The sequence below is a fragment of the Trachinotus anak genome, unplaced genomic scaffold (genome assembly GCF_046630095.1).
Source record: "Trachinotus anak isolate AG129_WGS33_773 ecotype Australia unplaced genomic scaffold, CSIRO_AGI_Tana_v1 ptg000026l, whole genome shotgun sequence".
Lineage (NCBI taxonomy): Eukaryota > Metazoa > Chordata > Actinopteri > Carangiformes > Carangidae > Trachinotus > Trachinotus anak.
In genome coordinates, this window is record NW_027273877.1 from 10,994,338 (window position 1) to 11,015,779 (window position 21,442).

The window sequence follows — 21,442 nt, forward strand, 5'->3', positions numbered from 1 at the left end:
ATTTTCATAATCAATTAATATGTCAAATATGTATGTGTTTATATATATATTTGTTCATTTTAACATTTTTGCATTTACATGAAGAGCGAACTTATAGCAAGTAGTTGATTATCAAGTACCTGGAAAAATTCTGGTCAACTAATTGACCCTTCTAAAAGCCTCACCCCTTTTAGTTGCTGTTGCTCAGTGTATCAAGTTTTCTATTTCTAGTTATTCTATTTACTATTAAAATTCACAGTCAGTGGGTTCTTGACTTCAAAGAGAAGCCTTTATTTGTATAGGACAGTGTAGAGCAACAGGAAATGAGGAGACAGAGAGAGAGGGAATGACATGCTGCAAAGAGTCAGGACAGTCAGTAGTCAAATCTGCGACTTGCCTGCCCAGAGCACATGCACCCACATGGTATGTGCCCCAACCACTTGGTCATCAGGTTGCCCCAGATTTCTCATTTTTTAACTGGTAACCATTGCAACTGTTGCTGATCCATTTTTTATCAGCTGTTTATCATATTACGCCTGTGATTTGGTTGAAAATACTGTAGATGGTAAGGATAGTTAACCAGACATGCAAACATTTGCAGCGAATGTAAGAGCAGAGAAACACATTTAATCCAGTCCAGGCAAAGGCCAAAAAAGACACCACCCTCTCTGCTGTGCTTAGTATGATTCTGTGACAGGACTACCATTGTTGGTGGCTCGTACTTTCATGTTAACATTAACAAGAATTGTTTAACTTCAGTCTCTTAGCTATAATCAGTTTACCAAGCCAAGACTGAACTTTCATTTTAAGTTTGATCATTGTGATGTTTGGGAGTGAAAAGGCAGTATTTTACTGTGCCATGGTACCTCAAACACAAATCTACTTTTTAATTGTACTGTAACATGACAGCACAGCCAATTCTTGACATCCATTATGGTCTATTCTTGCTTGCTCATCATTATCATTCTTGTCTGTCTCCCTGCCTACTGCCTGTCTCTCACTTCCTCGGTCTGTCTGTCCACACACCTCTCCTCCTGTTTGTCTAGTGGTGTAATACAATTGCTTTAGGGCAGTAATATGATAGCACTGTTGAAGAGGTTGTGACTTGTAAATCATCTCCTCAAGGTTAGAGCATTACATCAGCCCCTCTGCTGATACATTAACTGGCTAATGGATTGTGTGTGTGTGTGTGTGTGTGTGTGTGTGTGTGTGTGTGTGTGTGTGTGTGTGTGTGTGTGTGTGTGTGTGTGTGTCTTTTCACAAGAAAAAGATGGTGAGAGAAAGGAAGTAGGCTTTCCTGATTAAAAAAAAAAGTGATTCTGACTCAGCATCAGCAGCATTAAAGAGCAGTGCTGTTACATAGTGTATCTCATATTACAGTCTTGCTCTCTCTCATGTACACACAGTTTCTTGTCCTTGTCCTATGATGTACTTGTGAATGACAGAGGCTGTCAAGTGAAGAGCAACCAGTCTGCCCCAAAACGATACAACAAAACATCTGTGAATATATGAAATTTAAGAGATAAAATATACAACCTACACAACACATTTTAAGAAACAATGAAGGACACTCATTATGAGAAGACATTGTTTTCTGCAAGGCCCTGTAAGAAAGTGTGGAGGGGGCTGTTTGATTTCTTAAAACGGCAAAACTCTCCTCAATTGATATTTTCTTTGGACCCTAACATTCTCATCCAATATCTTAAAATAATAAAGCAAATATAATCTTGTTTTGCCCATTTTAATATCTTAATGTGCACTCAACATTATGAGGAGTACCACTCAGCCTGTGAAAATAGTTGTTATAATGTCTTGTGCGGCTCTGGAGGTGAAATAATCCTCTCAGGTTATACTGAGTTTCACTTGCTCCTAGAAATTTATTATAAAAGTCTTTGTTTAGAACTGGGGAGTGGAGTTTGAAAGACATGGACATTTACCTGAAAGGAAAGTTCTAACAGAAGTAGAGTTGTATTATGGGGAATGTAGGATTGAGCATTTTTGGAGCTTGATAGAATCAAGATATCTTGGCCTCTGCTTTAGCAGACCATTATTTTTTAGATAAAAGTTCTATAATTAATGGTAGTGCAGTAGTAAATTGCAGGAGGGGCCCTTTATGAGAACATCAATTTTTGAACCAAACACAAATACAAACCTCTGAATAACAATTATAAAATAAAATAAATAAAAATATCATGTTTTGATCCCATCCCCAGATTCATCATAAATCTAACTGAACTGCACTTTTAAGTTCCTGCTATGATGCAGAATAAAGTGAAGTTGTCAGCCATTGTAGACTGGTGAAGAAATGACGCACTTGTTTTTTTTGTGTGATAAAGGAGCTTTCTGTTGCTCAGATTCAGTCAAATACAGCAAAACCCATTGGACGACATTCCATCATTCAGCAGTACAATGAACATACAGCCAAAGCAACCATAGAGCTTATCTAGGTCGAGAGGTGGAATATCCTTGCGTTGCTGGCCAAGTCAGTCACCTGATCTCAATCTGACTGAGCTGCAGTCTGCAGGCTGAAGACCAGACTAAAGGCAGAGAGACCCCACAAGGGAGACAATTATCAGGGAATATACAAAGCATCTGCTGATGTCTGTGGGGCGAAGGCAAATGTTTTTCAAACCAAATATTAAATATGACTTCATGTGCATGCGTCCAATTACTTTTGGGCCGTATGTATGAAAAGGGCTTTTATCTCCTACACAGTTCTTTCTATATTGACCTGTTCAAATTAAAGCTGTGACTTGGCACTTAAATATAGTATCCATTATTTTATTTCAAATTGTGCTGAAGTACGAAGCCTGAAGAGCAAAAAAATCTGGAACTGATCAAATACTTGTGGTCTGGACTGTATGTGATAAGTGTGCATGAGTAAGCACATTAACACGTCAAACATGTCAAAGTGCTTTTTATGACTCTGCCAATATAGCATTGTTACAAATATGATACTACCTCTGCTGAATGGTATTGTTCGCATTTATTATGATACAGTGGCATGGATTCATGTGAGAGTAAATGCTGTCTGTGATACCAGCCTGTGTGTGCTGGGATGATGGGTGATGCTCTGTACTTCTTGGGCATAGGTGTGAAATACATAGCTACCATTTTGCAAAAGCTCATCTCAGACCACTGGTGGCTGATTATGTGTGTAAGAGAATGAGTGCCTGTCCACAGTCCTTTATCTGAGAGAGAGAGAGAGAGAAAGAGAGAGAGAAAGGTGATCTCTCCATCCCTCTGACCTCTGTGCAGCTCCTCAGCAATACTGATCCAGGCAGAGGGATTTCTGGGTTTTTTCTCTCCCCAGAAGTAAGCACTGTCTCTAGCCTGGCTGTTGGCCACACTCTCCTGGAGCCGCTTAAGCTCCATAACCTCATGCTGCTGTCTGGACTGTGTATTCATACGAGGTTTTCTTTGCCTCTCAGACTGTAATGTGTTTAGATGGTTTGGATGATTACACGGTTATCGGTGCGTGCGCGTGTGTGTGTGTGTGGGGGGGGGGGTACTTATTTGCTGTCACCAACAAAGGCTCAGGGTTTATTGATGGTGAGCTGGTGTGACACAGGGCAAAGTGTTTAGATCTGTGTGGCTGACGGACATCAGAATTGATCCATTAGACCATGGGGCAATTTCTCATCCTTTACACATAAATGTTTGATGGCTCAACAGGCACAGACAGGGATGTGGTTTTGAGGTATATGCACTTTACTGGAGAATTTCCATGTTATGCTACTTTATACCTTTACACTTTAGAGTTAAGAATTTTAGTTTTTACACTGTTTTACTATTTACTTAAGTTTAGTAGGATTAAGTAGGATTCATTCAGATAAAGATTTAGCATTAAGGAAACATATGTTTGTAAAATACAATACATCATTAAAGACTAAACCTTTTTTTTTTTTTTGTAATGCTTTTGTCTTCTATCTTTCCTCCCACTCTTGACTTTAGTGAATGTCACACAGTACCTCCCAACCCATTGCATTCTGTCTCAGCTGTCCTTAGATGTTGAGTCAAGCAGCAGCTGCTCATATGTATGTGACTTTGCAAAATGTCCTATACTGTCAGTTATTTTTTTTTTTTTTTACATCTGCCTTGTGTGTAATTAACTATGAACAGCTTACAACTTTTGCTTAATTTACAGAAGCATTTGTGTTTGTTACTGAAACAGAAGGCAGAGCAACGCAAAGGAACAGCTCATGACTGTAAATGTGTGTTTGTGTGTGTGTGTGTGTGTGTGTGTGTGTGTGTGTGTGTGTGTGTGTGTGTGTGTGCGCTTCTTAGATGAGACGTGTGTGGCCAACGTCTGGGACTCCAAGAATCGTGGAGTGAATGGCACCCAGAGAGGACAGATCGTGTGGAGACTGGAGTCAGGACCCTACTTCATGGAGCGTGAGTGTACTTCATGTTTGTGTTAATTACACACTTGTACTGTTAAAGGAGTGTTCCACTGATTGTACACAAAGGTTGAGTTCACTCATCATAAGGAGCCCCACTCAGCCCTTGCAAACAGCTGATTAATGTCCTCTATGGATGTGAGAAATTAACCCAGATGATGTGATAGTGATAGTGATGATCATCTTAATGTGTGTTCTCTCCACAGCGGAGACTAAGATCTGCTTTAAATATTATCATGGTGTGAGTGGAGCATTAAGAGCAACAACACCTTGTATCACAGTCAAGAACCCGGGAGTGCCGGTATGTGCGTCTGTGTGTGTGTGTATGTTTGTGAGCACATGTTCTACAAGCCTGTTTCCAAAAAAGCTGGGACACTGTGTAAAATGTAAATAAAAAGTGAATACGACGATTTGCAAATCATGTAAACCCACATTTAATTGAAACTAGAACAAAGACAATATATCATATGTTGAAACTTTTGTTGCTTTTTGTTGCTCCTGTCCCAACTTTTTTGAAACATGTTGTTGGCATCAAATTCAAATTGAGTAAGTATTTTTCATAAAATAATAAAATTTCAACATTTCAACATTTGATATGGTGTCTTTGTTCTATTTTCAGTTAAATATGGGTTTACATGATAAGCAGATCATTGCATTCTGTTTTTATTTACATTTTACACAGTGTCCCAGCTTTTTTTGTAAATGGGGTTGCATGATTAACAGACAATTTTTTGTTCAAACCAACATGAGGACATTTTGGCCACTCCACACAACTTCAAAGGGCTATTTTAGTTTTAGGGTTAAGGTTAGAACTAGGTTCAGGTTAGGGTTAGGAGTTAGGGGTAGGCGTTTCCTTGTGGTGGTTGAGGTTAGGGTAAGAAGCTAGGCAATGGCTAGACGTGATAAGTATGTTTGTGTGTTCCATCTGCATCTTGCTCAGGTCCCTACAGTCATTTTTACATGTCTTTCATCATCATCTCTTATATCTTATTTTCTCTTACATGAAACTGTCACATCCTTAATCCTGCAATCTGATATTTTTCAAGGATTTCATTATTGGACCAAAAATTGTGTTGCACTTTTTTATACTTTTAGTACTAAGAGTACAAGCTTTTTATCAAGTTTTTTAACTTAGGAAAAGATACTCGATACTACCTGTTCTGATATTTAGGACAGAGGTATCCTAACATGTAAGGAACTGCGGGAGATCAGATTGAGATATTCTGTATGAGTAGAGATGTGTTAGGAAAGCTATCAGTCCCTAAAGTTCCTTTTTGTATTTTGCTTTTCAACAGTGATGAAAAGCACAGTAGATAACTTCTGTTATGATTTGGTGCTAGATAAATAAAAATTGACTTCACTTAATGATTAGTGCAGGAGACAATTTTTGCAGTCATGGAAATACAAGTTGCATTCATGCAAATGGCTTTTATTTAGGTTATACAATAGCTAAGAGACTTGTTCTAATTGTATACAGTTATTTTCCAATACTGGAAGAAGTAACATTTTCCCCACCTGTAAGGGCATATGAGTTAACAGAAGCTGTAGTTGAAAGGTGAATTGGACAGTGAAAAAGTAAATGGAGAGATGCTCCACAGTGCAGTGAGATTGCAGCATCATCAGTGTGTGTGCAACATACACAATGCAGTGGCAAGAAAAAGTAAGTGAACCTTTGGGGATTACCTCAATTTATTTATAGATTTGTAAATCCAAGTTACAATTATAAGCCTAATAACACAGAAATCATTTTTTTGTTTTTGTTCATATTGAAACCATCATTAAAACATTCACAGTGGGGGTGACCCAATAGCCGAGCAGTTAGGGTGCGTACCACATTTGTGCAGATGCTCTTAACAGGTGAGTCGCCGGTTCGAATTCCAAGCGGCCTGACACTTTCCTGCGTGTCATTCCCCCTCTCTATGCCCCTTTCCTGTTACTCTCTACTGTCCTGCCTAATAAAGGCAAAAATGCCCCAAAAAATATATTAAAGAAAAACATTCACAGTGTAGCTGGAAAAAGAATGTAAAATCCTCAGCTAATGGCGTTAGCAAAAGTTTACTGGAGTAAGAAATTATCAAACTTGGAGTCCAGCCAATGAAACAAGATTTGAGGTTTGGGTTAAAACTACTTTGACTTCTAAAAAAAACATTTTGAATTTTCTGTTCATGAGAAACATCTGCTGACGTGAACCATGCCTGACAAAAAAAGATGTCAGTAGACTTACAATTGAGAACTGTTGATTTGCATAAAGCTGAAAGAGTTTGAGGTGAGAGGGTCATCTCAAAGAGTTTAGATCTTCATCAGTCCAGTTAGGCAAACGGTCTGTAAATTGAATTGAATGACTTAGTTCTGGGGTTACTGCATTCTTCATTCAGGGAATGCAGAATGCTCAGTAATGTAAGAAAGAACCTCAGATGTTAACCAGCTGAATTCATTTAAGCCTTTAGCTGTTAGGGTTTTCTCAATGTGTGAAGTCAGTTCATTGTAAAAATGGGAATGCTAAGTGGTTCATGGCTCATGCTGCTCTCCTGCTGATTGTTCTCCCATCAGGTGGGCAGTGAAGGCCAAGTGGATGACCAATCAGGGACTGAGCACTGTCGGAAACTTGTTAGCTTCACCCTGTCAGGTGAGAGGACTGATTCAGTAAATTTGCCATGTAGTGTTGGTCCAGTAAACGCACATGCTTATGAATATGAATGTATGTTTTCCTCTTCAGACATCCAGGCAGTGGGCCTGAAGAAGGGCATGTTCTTCAACCCAGACCCCTACCTAAAGATGTCCATCCAGCCTGGGAAGAGGAGTGGCCTCCCCAAGTTTACCCACCACGGCCAGGAGAGACGATCCTCCATCGTAGCGAACACCACCAACCCTGTGTGGCACGGGGAGGTCAGCACAAACACACTCGCCTACTGAAGTGCATACATCATTCAATGTGAAAAAGATTATGGTGTCTTGGATTTTCTTCTGTCTTCTTCAACCAAATCAAAGACAAAGGAGGGTGGGAAAATATAATTCAGTCACTCAATTTAATTTTTCGAATAACAGAGACTACACAAGTCTGATATCCAAAGGGTCTCCAGAAATCCAATATCTCTTCTCTGACATGTTCTTTTAACCCTCTCAACCAATGCTGTTCCTAAGTGACGCAAATTACACAGGATTGGCTGATAGGTCTAACTCCAAAATATTGAGTCTCCACTATAGCAGGATAATATAACCACATGTCTTGTAAACAGCCCAACAACTCACTCTAACCAGCAGTACACAACAGTTTTGGGAAAGCGTCAGCTGAATACAGATTTAACATATAATTTTAGAGGGAACTAGTTGAAGATATTGCTGAAGGTAAATATCTGCCAAAGTTCATATTCCTAATGTATGTGGTGGTTGTGGTATTAAGACTATATCATATATGTTATTATATATGGGCAGACCTTTTTTATTTTAAGAAATGCTAGGAATAGCACCCGTAAGTTAAGAGAAAAAAGCATAAGCGGAATGAACAAAAAATGGACGTCAGTGGAATTAAAATCCAATTTATTTCTAAATGCATAATGTAAATAAAGAAACAGCAAATATGATGATTATAGTAAATATATTTTTAATTTCCCTAAGGGATTAATTAAGTATTTTATTTAGCTACCTCATCTATACCAATTTTCCAGGTAATGTAAAACTATATTTTCTTCTCTGATAGAAGTACACCTTTGTGGCTCTGATGACTGACGTGTTGGAGATTGAAGTAAAAGATAAGTTTGCCAAGAGCCGACCAATCATCAAGCGGTTTCTGGGTCAACTGATTGTCCCTGTGCAGAGACTTCTGGAGGGACCAACAGAAGAGTGAGTCCACTCACATTACTTATAAAGGTGTACATCATTAAAAACAGATATTTTAGAGAAATATGGCAGCATAGCACAACAGAGCCAACCACTGAAGCTGAAGCTTTATTGAGAGTGTTGATGTGTATTGTGTGCGTTTCATTGTTTTGAACAAGCACTCAGACAAAAAGGGTTAATATCGGAGGAGCGTTGACAGACATTTGACCTTTAGTATGTAACCACAGTGACTCAACATAGTTCGTTCAATGCCAATCAGCTCATTGTTCAGGCAATGATTTGATATTGATCTACAACTTGATGTATGGTGCATGTGCAGTGTTTCCAAAGGTTGATGGTTCATAGTGTTAGACAGTGGGGCAAGCAGCACTGATTCACAAACTAATCTCACATAAATGGCAAACTTCATGGAGCCTTAATAAAACTGGATGTGAGCAAGCCTGCTGCTCTGAGCCTCAGACCCTTATTTTTTTAAGGTTGCTGCAGATCTAATTTCTTTTCCTCTTGCTTACATTATAAACTTACCCATGTTAGTCAAAGCCAAGCAGAAGAGTGATTTACTAGTTATCAGATAGGACTATAATGTGCTTGACCTGCTTTTATTTTCTGTTTATATCAATCATTTAGGTGTAAACGCAGATGAAATAATGTCAGTGATGCAGCTGTCTTGCGTAAGGATTTAAGTCAATAAATAAGTAAAGCTATACTTAAGAACAAAAGACGTGTGTAGTTTGGCTTTGGTGGAGATATGTGCACTGTTGAATGCTTTCCTAGTTTTTGTTGTATTGTCCTGTTTTAAACCTATAATTTTGCTGTCCTGGTCAGGACCCCTTGAAAAAGAGAACGCTAACCTCAGTGGGATTTACATGGTTATATGAAATTAAATGTTATACATCAAAAATACTGTGCATATATAGTTGTGTGAACCTATTTGTACTTTTTTTTTAAGTGAAAATGTGTGTTGACATTTGTGATTGTGTATCATGTAGTAGCTGAGCTGCCATGTGTCAGTAGCAACATAGTGTGTGTGTGTGTGTGTGTGTGTGTGTGTGTGTGTGTGTGTGTGTGTGTGTGTATTCAGTGATCAACCAGTCAGCTACAGCCTGTGTCGTCGCCTCCCTACGGACCATGTGAGTGGGCAGCTTCTGTTCAGAGTGGACATCACCTCCAATGGACATGAAGGTGTGTATATGTTTGTATGTGTTTATAGCAATTTTAGTGGTGATGTAAATCAGCAACACGCCCTTTAGTAAAATGTAACATGCCAGAATTAGATCCCTCTTTCAGTACCGTGGATAGCGCCACTCTGCCAGGCCAGCACACTCATTTGAATAGAAAATAACCTTAAAATACAATGAAGAATGTGCTGTGCCAGGTAGCTTGTATTTTTTTACAACCCAGTTTAGATTTAAATGTACCTACTTTAGGTGGATGCTGGATTGTAGCTATGGGCAAAGAGAGGACAAAGTAAAATATCTGACTTTTATTAAAAAAAAAAAAAAAAAGACATTGTAATAACTTTTTAGGACATCTCTCTAACAAGAAAACATTTCTTTAAATATCTTCAATTGAGTTTTATACACACACACACACATATACATATACATACATATATACATATATATATATATATATATATATACTGTATATCACACATGTAATCAACCCTTACTGACGTGACAAATGAAATGTCATACAGTCACAGTTGGTGGAGGGAACACAGGCAGGGAGGACCCAAGCACAGACACACATGTTACTGTAATAGAACAAGTGATGAACTCTAACCCTGAACAATGAGTTGATGAACCCTGAGATGGGAAACTGAGTTTTCGGTTCCAGAATAGCTGATCTGAGTCAGTTCAATCAACTCTGAGTATGTCTAAGTTAACCTTGTGCATGAGGAATAGAAAAAGCCATCATCAATGGAGCTCCAATTCAACGATTCACCATGGTAATAGGTAAATAAAGAGCAGAGCCTCCATTTTAGTCCATTGGAGTCAGAAAAATTAATGTGCGACATGAAAGCATATTCATCTTAAAAAAAAAAAACAACAGCAAGAGTCTGAGCTGGAGGAAAGCACTAATAAGGTAAAACAGTCACATTTCATTCCATATCATATCAAATCATTTGCAATATGATGACAGCTATGATATGACTGTTCATCAGTGAGACCAATCAGAACATGAGAAATTATTATTATAAAGATTCCCAAAAAAAAATTATTTACAATGATGAATATATAGTAAATGTTTGAGTGCAGATGAACTGATTTACGACCTGACAATTGTCTTAATGTCCACAGAATTTCAGTGCTATAAAGATAGACAGTGCAGATTTTAATCTTACCTGAGGATTAAACCTCCATGTGTAGCCTCAGAGATCTGTTTTTGTCCTCACACAGAATTATCGATTATGAAAGAGGTTATGTTCGTTAAGACAGGTCTTGGGTAACAAACTAATGTCTAATATTGATTTTAATCGTCTACCAATGTAAATTCTTTAAATAAACACACTCCGATCAACACTCCAGTCAAAGTGCTCCGATCTGCCTTTGATGTAGACAGTATTACTGAGAAAATGACGAGTTTGAGTGAGATTAAAGAAAAAGTTACCATGTTAACTGACTCAGAGTTAAAGTTACCTTTAGTCAGGAGCAGAAAGCCTAGAGTTTCCCCTAGGATGAAGAAACTCACTAATCTCACATTTTGGAATAGACCCAGATCTCCTAATGTTCCTTTAACATATTTTCAATCACATTTCTTCTTTCTGATATCCCCCTTATCCCCCTGCTCTCCTCTCCCTTCTTTCAGAAGCCTCCCCAGATGCAGTGGGAACCATCTTAGGCAGTGCAGTGAATGGTGACCCTGGGAGTCCCTCTGATGATGAAGACCTCCCTCACCCCTCCTCATCTTCGCGTGTCACATGTGGACCTTCTCCCACGGGCTCTGACGAGGGCTCCCTGGTAGTCAACGGTACTTGTTACTACGTTGACGATAGTGTATGGCGGGAGCCTGGACGGATGGGAGAGGAGGATCTGCTTCCTGTGGCCCTGGGTGGCCACACCCACAGGCAGGTGTCACTTAATGACTACCTGGATTCCATTGAGGCTCCCAGGAGCCCTGGGGACCAACCTCTGGCAGGGCCTTCTCCAAAACTCCGCTCTAGCTTTCCAACGGACACGCGGCTTAATGCCATGCTACACATTGACTCAGATGAGGATGAGGAGACAGCAGGGCAGCAGAAGGACCAATCACAGGAGATGAAGACACAGCAGAGCACAGACCTATCCTTATCAAGGAGCTCAGCTAGATCTGAGTCTCAACAGGGGAATGAGGGCTCAAAAGGAGAGCCACAGAAGCAGACTGGAGCTGGGACTGGGCCTGGAGCTGGAGCTACAGTAGAGGCAGTTTCATCTTCTGGTGCTCAGCCTGTGACAGAGTCTGCAGGGGCTGAAACTGGAGCTGGGGCTGCAGAAGGTACAGCTGGAATTCAGACACAGACAAGAACATCAACAGCTTCTGAGACTATAGCTGGGACTGGAGAGGCTGCTGGTGCATCAGCTGAGATGGTACATGCCACTGGAGAAATCTCCACAGTATCCTGCCCATCTCAGGTATCAGGGGCTGAGGCAGCTGCAGTCACTGATCCATCTGTGAGGGATTGTACCAGTCAGGAACAGAGCAACAGGATGGGTACAAACCAAGACATACTCTGCAATCCTGCACTTGGTCTACTTTCTCTCATTCAGGTGAGCATCTCTAAGAAAGATTAAAAACTGGAGCTTTGACAAAATCTGTCATTAGATGGCCTGACTGTTCTCTTCCCTCCTCAGGAGGTGGAGACAAAAAAGGAAGTGGCTCCGAAGGCAGAGGAGGAAGGGGCAGAGTCATCAAGCAGCGAGGCAAACGGGCCAGTAGCAGCAGCTGCTCCTACCAGCACCAACAAAGCTGACCGAGGAGGGACCTCTGAAGCTGGTAGGTGGTAAATGTTCTTATTAACGAGCAAGGTGATACAATTTTAAGGACTTACTGCCCTTTTTTAACAGTGAAATTTAATTTGTCCAAATCAAAGTTTTAGGAGAAAAGTGGCACAACTTAAAATTGTGTCTATGAAAATATGTAAGAAGGGAATGGAAATTTATACAGATAGCTGCTGCACCTGATTTATTACAGCAGACTGTGCACAGCAGCAGGAAAGTCTGAGATTAAACATATGCAGCAGCTGTGCTTCACCGATTTATCAGGCACACACTGAGGGACAGAGACTAGCCAGGTAAGGTGAGTAAGAGAAGATAGTCAACATATCTGTTTTAATGACAGATGTCTAATAAAAAAAAATGTGTTTAATATATTACATTTATATATGCGAGGCTTCTGATATGATATACTTGAACAATCAGATTGGATGCTCATTCTTTGAACTCATGAAGAGAGGGTAAACAGATATATTTCTTATATAACCAGTTTGTATTATGATCACCACTGTTTCCTTTATCCACGATTTTATTTTATATACTTAAGTAACACAAATGTCTTCTCTTTAAACGCATGTAACTTCTGCCACAAGGGGAATCTCAATCAAAACAATAACAAACCTCCTCCCCAATCCAAATTTAAAGCACTGAAAGCAGTTTCACATTCAAAATTGGTGTTTCACCAACAGTGTAGGGTGGACACAGGACATTGGGGAAGGGTTGGGATCTTAGACAGCTAATCTAACTAATTGCTAAAATATGAACCAGACATTGAGATTTTTACCAAAAGCCAAATTAACCACAGGTGTCCTCCTCTCCATATCAAATGGACCAGGGGATTAAAACCAGTAGAAGCACAGAATCAAGAGGTGTAACTTTAAAAATCAATGATTTGCCGATGCTTCTCGGCAGACACAACATCTTGGAATGGCTTGAAACTGAGACTCCTTACTTTTGTTTCTTTGATAACTTATGGACTAGATGTTCAGAATGTCTTTACAGGCACACCACATAGCTGCTAATCCACCAAGCAGGCAAGTCCTGGCCAGGACTCTTTACTGCATGTAATTCCCTTTTTCTCTGTCACTCTTTACCAGTTTTTACCAGCAGCCAATCAACAGAGGTGTACTCTTCTCCATAAAAAACGGACCAGGGGGTTAAATTAAGCAGTTTCACATTATAATCAGTGATTTCTCAACACTCTTCGACAGACACAGGGCATGTCAGAGTTAATGCATGGACATCTATGAATGGATGAGCTGCCATTTTCCTGGCCATTTGCTCTGATAACTTAAGATCCAGACATCCTATGACTAAAATTCTTCATCTGTTATCGTTAAAATATACATGGCAAGCAATATTTGGCAAGCAACTGCCATGCTTTTCAAAAAAATCTTTATTGTAAACATTAAGTGTAACCAAGGCGATGATGTGTGCACATAGGGGATATGACATCAATGAGGCAACCAAATGAAACAGAGGACAGTCTAGAGACTGGGAAAACAAAGGACATCTGCAAGGATGTCTGCAAGGACATCAACAAGGACAAAGACTGGATTTCTCCAGAGGTCAAGCAGGAGGCCAACGATGAAAACTGGGTCTCTCTGGCGGTCAAGCTGGAGGCCACCAGCGAAAACTGGGCCTCTCCAGAGGTCAAGGGTAGATCCTCTTGGGAAGCTCAGCAGGAGGGCAACATCGAAGGCAGGTCCCCTCAGGAGGTCGGGCAGAAGGGCAATGGTGTGGACAAGTCTCCACTCGAGACTGAGCTGGAGGGTGGAACCATGGGCAGAGCCCTTTTTGAGGTCAAGCAGGAGGCCAATGTCGCAGGCGGAGCATGGACAGGTGGCTGTGGATTAGGAGCTGGAGATGGCCGGAGCACCAACAGGAGATCAGGAGCAGGTGGCAGCTGAGCCGCTGATTGGGAATCCGGAGCCAATGTAGGTTGGAAACCAGGAACTGATATTTGCCCGGACTGTGAACTGGGAGTCAGGAGCTCAAGGTAGCCAGACAGCCAACAGAAGGTCAGAAACAGAAGGTGGCCAGATTGCTTGCCAGAAACCAGGAGCTGAAGTTGGCTGGACTGACAACTGGGGATCATGAACAGGAGGTGGCTGGACCACTGACCGAAAACCAGGAGCCAGCCGGGCCACCAACAAGACACTAAGAGCAGGTATCAGCCAGATTGCTGACTGGTATCCAGGAGCCAGCTAAGCCACACACTAGGAGCACATATCGGCCGGGCCACTGACAGGACACAAGGAGATGGTTTAATGTCAACTGGAACCTCCGACACTGGAACAGCTGATGCGTCAGCCAGGGCGGTTGACTCAGGAACAGACAAGACATCGACCGAGAAAGGAACAGATGAGGTATCAACTAGGTTGACGTTGACCAATGTTTGTGACTCAGGAATAGCCTCTAGAACAGACAAGATGTCAAACAGGACCCCGATGCTGGAGGAGGCAATGTGTCAGCCAGGGTGATCGGTGGAGGTTCATTGTCACTGAACAGCTGAGGTTCTGGATAGCTTGGCAGCTGAGCCTCTGGATAGCTTGGGAGCTGAGGTTCTGACTGGAAGCTGAAGACCTGTAGCTGAAGTTTGGGTTGTAACTGGAAACCAGTGGCTGAACCTGGATTGGTAGCTGAGAACCTGGGGCCAACACCTGGCCTGGGAACTGAAAACCTGGGAATTTCCCTCATCCGTTGCCGATTCTACAGCTGCATCCTTCTGCTTAATGTTGGTGGCACTTTGACAGTAGATTTGAAGTCCCTCAATGGAGTGGGTCACCTCAAATAATTCCTCCATGGAAAAATAAGTCTGTTGGGTCCATTTTGTGGTCAGTTTGTACCGTACTGTTCGTGCAGACATGAAAACAAAACTTGGACTGGTAAAGTTCAGTGATTTAACAAAAGAAAAACCAAAGAAGAACACAAAATCTTACTTAATTCAGAAATAAAGCCAGGCTGGGAAACCAAAGTCCAAAAAACAACAGCACAAGGAGACACTGAGGATTCTCAAAACTGAAAAGCTAAACACAGAACAGGAGCAAGAGACAGAGGAAAATCCACAGGGGCCAAACACAGCAAAACTGACAAAGTCAGCGGGGAAGACAGAGACTTAAATACACATGGGAATCAAGGATAATTGAACGCAGGTGAAACACATTAGGGCAAGGCAAACAATCACTACAGCGGGAAAGCAAGACAAAGAGAGGAAGCAAAACAACAAACAATAACACAGTGTATTGGATTAGAATCACATAGTCCACCTTTAAGCTGACTTCAGTTGACAAACAACCTTCCACTTGTTGGATGAACCCTTTTCCTGTTCCAAAAGTGTTTCGTCAACCATTATACCAAGCTGAGCAGCAGAGACCATGTTTTGAGCAGCATTATTTCTAGTTCAAGTTTGTCACTCAACAAACCACACAATTTCCCAAGCAAGTCAAAATACAGCAGACATATAGGAAATACACAATGAATGTATAAAAAACTGTATGTTACGTATTAATAAAATCTTACTATGAAAATAATGATTTAGAGTACCTGATTAATAGACTCTTTAATAGTAAGGTCGTAGAGTACCCTGCTTGATTTGTTATGCCATTTGATTTTATGTCTGGAAACCATACAATATTGTATATGTGTATAATATGGCTTCCAGGACCATGCTCAGGTGGCCTCCAATTGTTATTCTGCTGTTTTTTATCTGCCTACTTGTTTGGTTACGCATAAAAAGACCCAAAGTCTTCTTGTTAATTATAGGAGCTCAAGCCAGTGGCTGGGCCAGGCAGGAGGAGCAGGAAGAAGAGGAGGGAGGGGAGGTATGGAGGAGGAGGAGGTCCATGCAGTCCTCCGGGAGCGTGACCCAGAACCAGGAATTGTGTAGGGCTGAGATCATCTGTATTTTTCAGTTTCCTGCTGCAGTCATTCTGACTTCTCTTTACCTCAGACTGTGTTCACTTTTATTATCTGAGACATTCAACGGCTAACTAGGTGATGTGGTGAACAGCCAGTTAATGTCTGACACTGACCGTTTATAACATTTATATGTTGCTTTGCTTTTTATCTATTCTTATTTATAACATCTATGAAGTCAGAATATGTTATTTATTATTGAAATGAATTGATTCAACCACAACTATTTATTGTATTCACAAAAGGAAGATCCCTTTTTAAAATCGGGACCAGCATCTTTCATTCTTTAAGTGAAGCAAAAATGTTTCATCTTTAAGATAGCTTATATCTGTGCTTCTGTGTGTGCGTGTGTGTGTGTGTGTGTGTGTGTGTATGCGCGCACGCACGCACGCATGTGTGTATGCAGGCCCCACAGCTCAGGTGAATGGTCACCAGTCTGTTCGCTCCCTGCCATCTGTTCGCCATGATATCAGTCGTTACCAGAGAGTGGAAGAGCCACTGCCACCAAGTGAGTGTGTACTGCAGCACATTAGGATTTAACCTGGGGAGAAAGATTCTGATTCAGTACAGAAAAAGTGACCTTTCCTCTATATTGCATATTATCCCCCTTTTTACAATTTGTGAGCGGCATATAAACATGTAGTAAATAATTTATAACACACTTTACTGTAATTGCAAGCAGGTGAAGGGATATTTTTTTAAGTTTTTTTGGGTGCCATAGCAATACAATACTTGTAAAGGAATAGGGTCTTTCACAACATTGTGCAAAAGTTTTAGACACTTTAGATGTTTAGATTCTTATCCATAATGCAGCACTAAAAGGGAGGTGTCTGATTGGTCCAAAATTCATTTTCCAGCACAACAACAACTTCAAACATGAACCATAAAGTCATAAAGAACTATCTTCAACAACAACAAGAAGTCCAGCCACAGAGAGTACAGCCTCCACAGAGCCCTGATCTCAATATCATCAAGACAGTCTGGGATTAGATGAAGAGACAGAAGGAAATGAGACAGCCTGCTGTACTTTACTGTAATTTGTATGAAGTCAGCTTATAAATAAAAAATATTCATTGCATTATTTTTGAAAGCATCCTCACTTTGCTTTTAGTGCCTAAAACTTTTGCACAGTACTGTATGTCATGTGTTATGTCTTAGAGGGATATTTATATAATAATTTTTTTCTAGTATTGTTCATATCGTAGTTGAAAGGTAAAGGTTACTTTCCCATGGAGTTTGTTTCACTGATAACTGCAGTCCAGTCATGTGTGATGGCTTTATTCATAGCAGCAATGAGAGATGAGTCATCAACCTATCAGGGAGTTTGCACAGATTCAATGGAAGAAAAGAGCAGTCACTCTAACAACCAAAAGATGTATGAAAGCAACTGAACATTTGTTTGTTGAGATACCACTGGCCTCACTATTGTGTGTTCTTACTTTTGTCGCTGTGTGTGTTTGTGTGTGTTTGTGTGTGTGTGTGTGTGTGTGTGTGTGTGTGTGTGTGTGTGTGTGTGTGTGTGTGTGTGTGTGTGTGTGTGTGTGTGTGTGTGTGTGTGTGTGTGTGTGTGTGTGTGTGTGAACCAGACTGGGAGGCTCGTATCGACAGCCATGGTCGGATCTTTTTTGTGGACCACGTGAACAGAACAACAACTTGGCAGCGTCCCACCGCTCCCCCTGCCCCACAGACCCTCCAGAGGTCCAACTCCATACAACAGATGGAGCAGCTAAACCGCAGGTCAGAACACACACAAACACACACACACACACACAAAAGCACAGATATAAGCTATCTCAAAGACAAAACATTTTTGCTTCACTTAAAGAATGAGAGATGCTGGTCCAGATTACAGATTACTGTAAGAGATACTGTATGATCAGCTTCAAAATGTAAATGCAAAGCACAAAGTTAAAAGATGAAGCTGAATTTTCCAATTTTCCTATTATTTTATCATTTCAATAGTCACTCTGGTTATTAATATAAACATGCACACACCTTTCCAGGTATCAGAGTATACGTAGGACAATGACCAATGACAGCAGACCAGAGGAGCAGCCAGCCAGTGAGCTGCTGGCAGACGAGACTGACATGCAACCATCCATGCCAGGTAATCCTCTCACTGAATTCGGGTCAAGGACCTTCAACCTTGATTTGTGCACTTTTTCTGATACTGCATGTGTGTGTGTGTGTTGCAGAGCTGCGTAGGGACAACAGTGTGGTTCAGTCCAGTTCCAGGTCGCGCCTCACCCTGCTGCTTCAGTCTCCCAGCGCCAAGTTCCTCACTAGCCCTGACTTCTTCACTGTGCTGCATTCCAACCCTGTATGGACACTCACTTTTTCCTTCCTTCTCCTCTCTTTTTTTTTTTTTTTACATCCTTCTCATCGGTCACACTGGTAGGCTACTGCTAGCCTTTTATTCAAGCTCTACTGACCACAGACTTAATTAGGGACTTTATGCAAATGGCGGGGGGGGGGGTCAGTCAGTCAGTCTTCTCAGTCTCCTCCTCTGGTCTGTCTCTTTACTCTCTTATAAACTTTCTCCTGCTTGTCTTTTCCTTTCTCCGTCCTTCACCATCTCTCGCTCTCAGAGTGCCTACCGTATGTTCACCACCAATACATGTCTGAAGCATATGATCAGTAAGGTTCGTCGGGATGCTCACCATTTTGAGCGCTACCAGCACAACAGGGACCTGGTGGCTTTCCTCAACATGTTCGCCAACAAACAGCTGGAACTGCCCAGAGGCTGGGAGATGAAACATGACCACACTGGCAAGGTAGGGCAACACCCGTATCAACCAGAGTATCTCAAAGTCTCATGTTCTAAAACCTTGAGGGGTTAAAGTGTTTTGGATTCATTCAAATGTTATATTTAGTAACTCCCATTTGAGGGTGTCAACTTGTGCAGATGTGATCAGCATTCAACATATATTAAAACAGATCTTTCAAAATGCCAAAATGTAACTTGATGATGTATTTGGATGTGAATTCATTGAAAGCTCTCTAAAACAGATTTTTATGTTTTGTGGGCAAAATATATTTTGATGATGTAACAACAAATTTTTGGGGGAACGGTGACTGTAGGTGCTGTGTATATTATGCTGTGTTCATCTTAGATCTTGTAATGTCACATTCCTTGCCGTGGCATGCATTCTGTGCTGCAAAATGTAGTGCTGCAAAAGAATGTAGATCATCATTACTATGTTGATTTGTCCAATTTTTTATTTTGTGGCATGAAAAATGGCAAAGGGTGCATTTCCTGCAAACAATGCATTTCATTCCACAAAACTTACAGTCACCATTCCGTCAAAAATTTGTTGTTTCATCATTTGGATTTTTAGCTTTATTGTACAGAATGATTTATGTGACCAACAATTTAAGGCTATTTTCACCTTCATCTGTTGAAGGGCAGAGTTTGCTCAGTTATGTGTATTTACAAATTTTTATTGCGAGATTACAACCAATTTGGCAGCCAGTCATCATCTGATACACATCTTACATGTGTGATGTGGAAACTTTTACTGAAACAGGAGACATCTCGTTCATCATCTCCTATTGATGTTTTGAAATGAAAATATTAAAATATGAGAAAAAAAATATTATTCAAGCTGATTATTTTATGTGTTTTATGCGATATCTTTGTATCTATTATGTGTGTGTGTGTATCTATGTGTGCGTGCACACATGCAGCCTTTCTTCGTGGACCACAACTCCCGTGCCACCACCTTCATTGACCCCCGGCTGCCTCTCCAGAGCTCTCGGCCCCCGAGCCTCCTGGCTCACCGCCAACACTTGACCCGCCAACGCAGCCACAGTGCTGGTGAGGTCAGCCCACGACGACTGGTAAGAAGACAAACACACAAACACACACATGCTGCAGGTATGTAGCTGACATTCTTATCCTGGGCAACTTGTTAAGGCTGTTATAACTTTAACACTACACTCTTTAGTAACTTAACTGTTGCTTGAGCTGCTCCTCTAACTATCCAGAGCTGCACAGTCACATGCTCTTTAGATGGATCAGATGCCATTCAAATAGTATTTAAGCAAAACTGTCCTATTCAACCAGTAGAGAAAAATAAAATGTTCTCCCCCTGTCTCTGTAAGGGAGGTGAAGATGCTCGACACACTGGCCCACCCGTCGTGCCACGGCCTTCCAGTACCTTCACCTCTGCCAATAGGGGGCAGTGCCAAGACATTGTGCCAGTGGGTCAGTAAATACACCAATACACACACACAAACACACAACCACCCAGAGATTATAAGAACTGACCAGTAAGTTTGTGTCCACTTATCTTCTAGCTTACAATGACAAGATTGTGGCATTTCTTCGACAACCAAACATCTTTGAGATTTTGCAGGAGAGACAGTCTGACATCAGCCGGAACCATTCACTCAGGTACACACACTATAGCAGTTATCAATAGTTTCTATATGGAGAACTGATAACTGTAGGATACAGTCACCAACATCATACTCAGCTGAAATTTACTGTGGCAACAGGGAGAAGGTGCAACTGATCCGAACAGATGGAGTGTCAGGATTGGCCAGGCTGTCAGGAGATGCTGACCTTGTAATGTTGCTAAGGTGAGATGTCCTTCCTTCCTTCCTTCCTTCCTTCTGTCCTTCCTTCTATTTCTTGATATTTACATTCTTATTAAATTCTTAGTTACTTTTTTCTACAGTGGCAGTCTTTCTATTATTTCTTAATTTATTTGTACTTGTCTTATTGAATTAGTTGTCTATCACTTTCCCTCTTTACTCCCTCATTTCTTTCTTAATGTATTTCCTTATTTCCTGCCTTTTTTTCAGCCTAAGATACTCTATTTAGTTAATTCAGTTTATTTAATTTATTTCTTGCTCTCTCTTCTCTGCAGTCTGTTTGAAGATGAAGTAATGTCTTATGTGCCACCTCACGCCTTACTTCACCCCAGCTACTGTCAGTCACCTCGGGGATCCCCTGTCTCCTCCCCACAGAACTCACCTGGTAGGAAAGATGAGTCACACACTTACATTCAGTTTGTTGAAAATTGGTATTAAGGTAGATATGTGTTGGCCACCTTACTGTAGTAGGAAAACATGACAAGTTTCTCTTACAGGCTCATAATTCTTGCACTTCTTCCTTGGGTTCCTTAGGTTCAAGACACACACTTGCAAGCATGTTAATAGCAGTGGAGGTGAAGAGAGCTGTAAACTGCATAAGCAAAATGACAGTAATAAACCTGAAATATTGGTTGTCAGTTGTCCATGTGCCCAACCCACATGGACAAATTACATCAAGTTGCATAGTTAACAACCTTACTTTGTCACAAAATGATCACATTACACATTATTCTC

The 21,442-nt window shown here is 40.9% G+C and overlaps 1 protein-coding gene across 4 annotated transcripts in view; it reads left to right on the forward strand.

Annotated features, from left to right (window-relative positions):
* hecw2b (HECT, C2 and WW domain containing E3 ubiquitin protein ligase 2b) overlaps positions 1-21,442 on the forward strand; it is a 45,720-nt gene that overhangs the window by 13,597 nt on the left and 10,681 nt on the right. For 2 of the 4 annotated variants that reach the window (XM_071464566.1, XM_071464564.1), the window contains 19 exons: positions 4,267-4,374; positions 4,586-4,680; positions 6,930-7,005; positions 7,096-7,265; positions 8,077-8,219; positions 9,298-9,398; positions 11,028-11,965; positions 12,050-12,191; positions 15,956-16,075; positions 16,515-16,616; positions 17,695-17,845; positions 18,112-18,215; positions 18,304-18,428; positions 18,697-18,882; positions 19,796-19,948; positions 20,213-20,315; positions 20,408-20,504; positions 20,609-20,692; positions 20,983-21,092. In XM_071464566.1, coding sequence (XP_071320667.1) covers positions 4,267-4,374; positions 4,586-4,680; positions 6,930-7,005; positions 7,096-7,265; positions 8,077-8,219; positions 9,298-9,398; positions 11,028-11,965; positions 12,050-12,191; positions 15,956-16,075; positions 16,515-16,616; positions 17,695-17,845; positions 18,112-18,215; positions 18,304-18,428; positions 18,697-18,882; positions 19,796-19,948; positions 20,213-20,315; positions 20,408-20,504; positions 20,609-20,692; positions 20,983-21,092 — 3,108 coding nt within the window. The remainder of the gene's footprint in view (positions 1-4,266; positions 4,375-4,585; positions 4,681-6,929; positions 7,006-7,095; positions 7,266-8,076; positions 8,220-9,297; positions 9,399-11,027; positions 11,966-12,049; positions 12,192-15,955; positions 16,076-16,514; positions 16,617-17,694; positions 17,846-18,111; positions 18,216-18,303; positions 18,429-18,696; positions 18,883-19,795; positions 19,949-20,212; positions 20,316-20,407; positions 20,505-20,608; positions 20,693-20,982; positions 21,093-21,442) is intronic. The other 2 variants (XM_071464567.1, XM_071464568.1) reach the window with 2 other exon arrangements.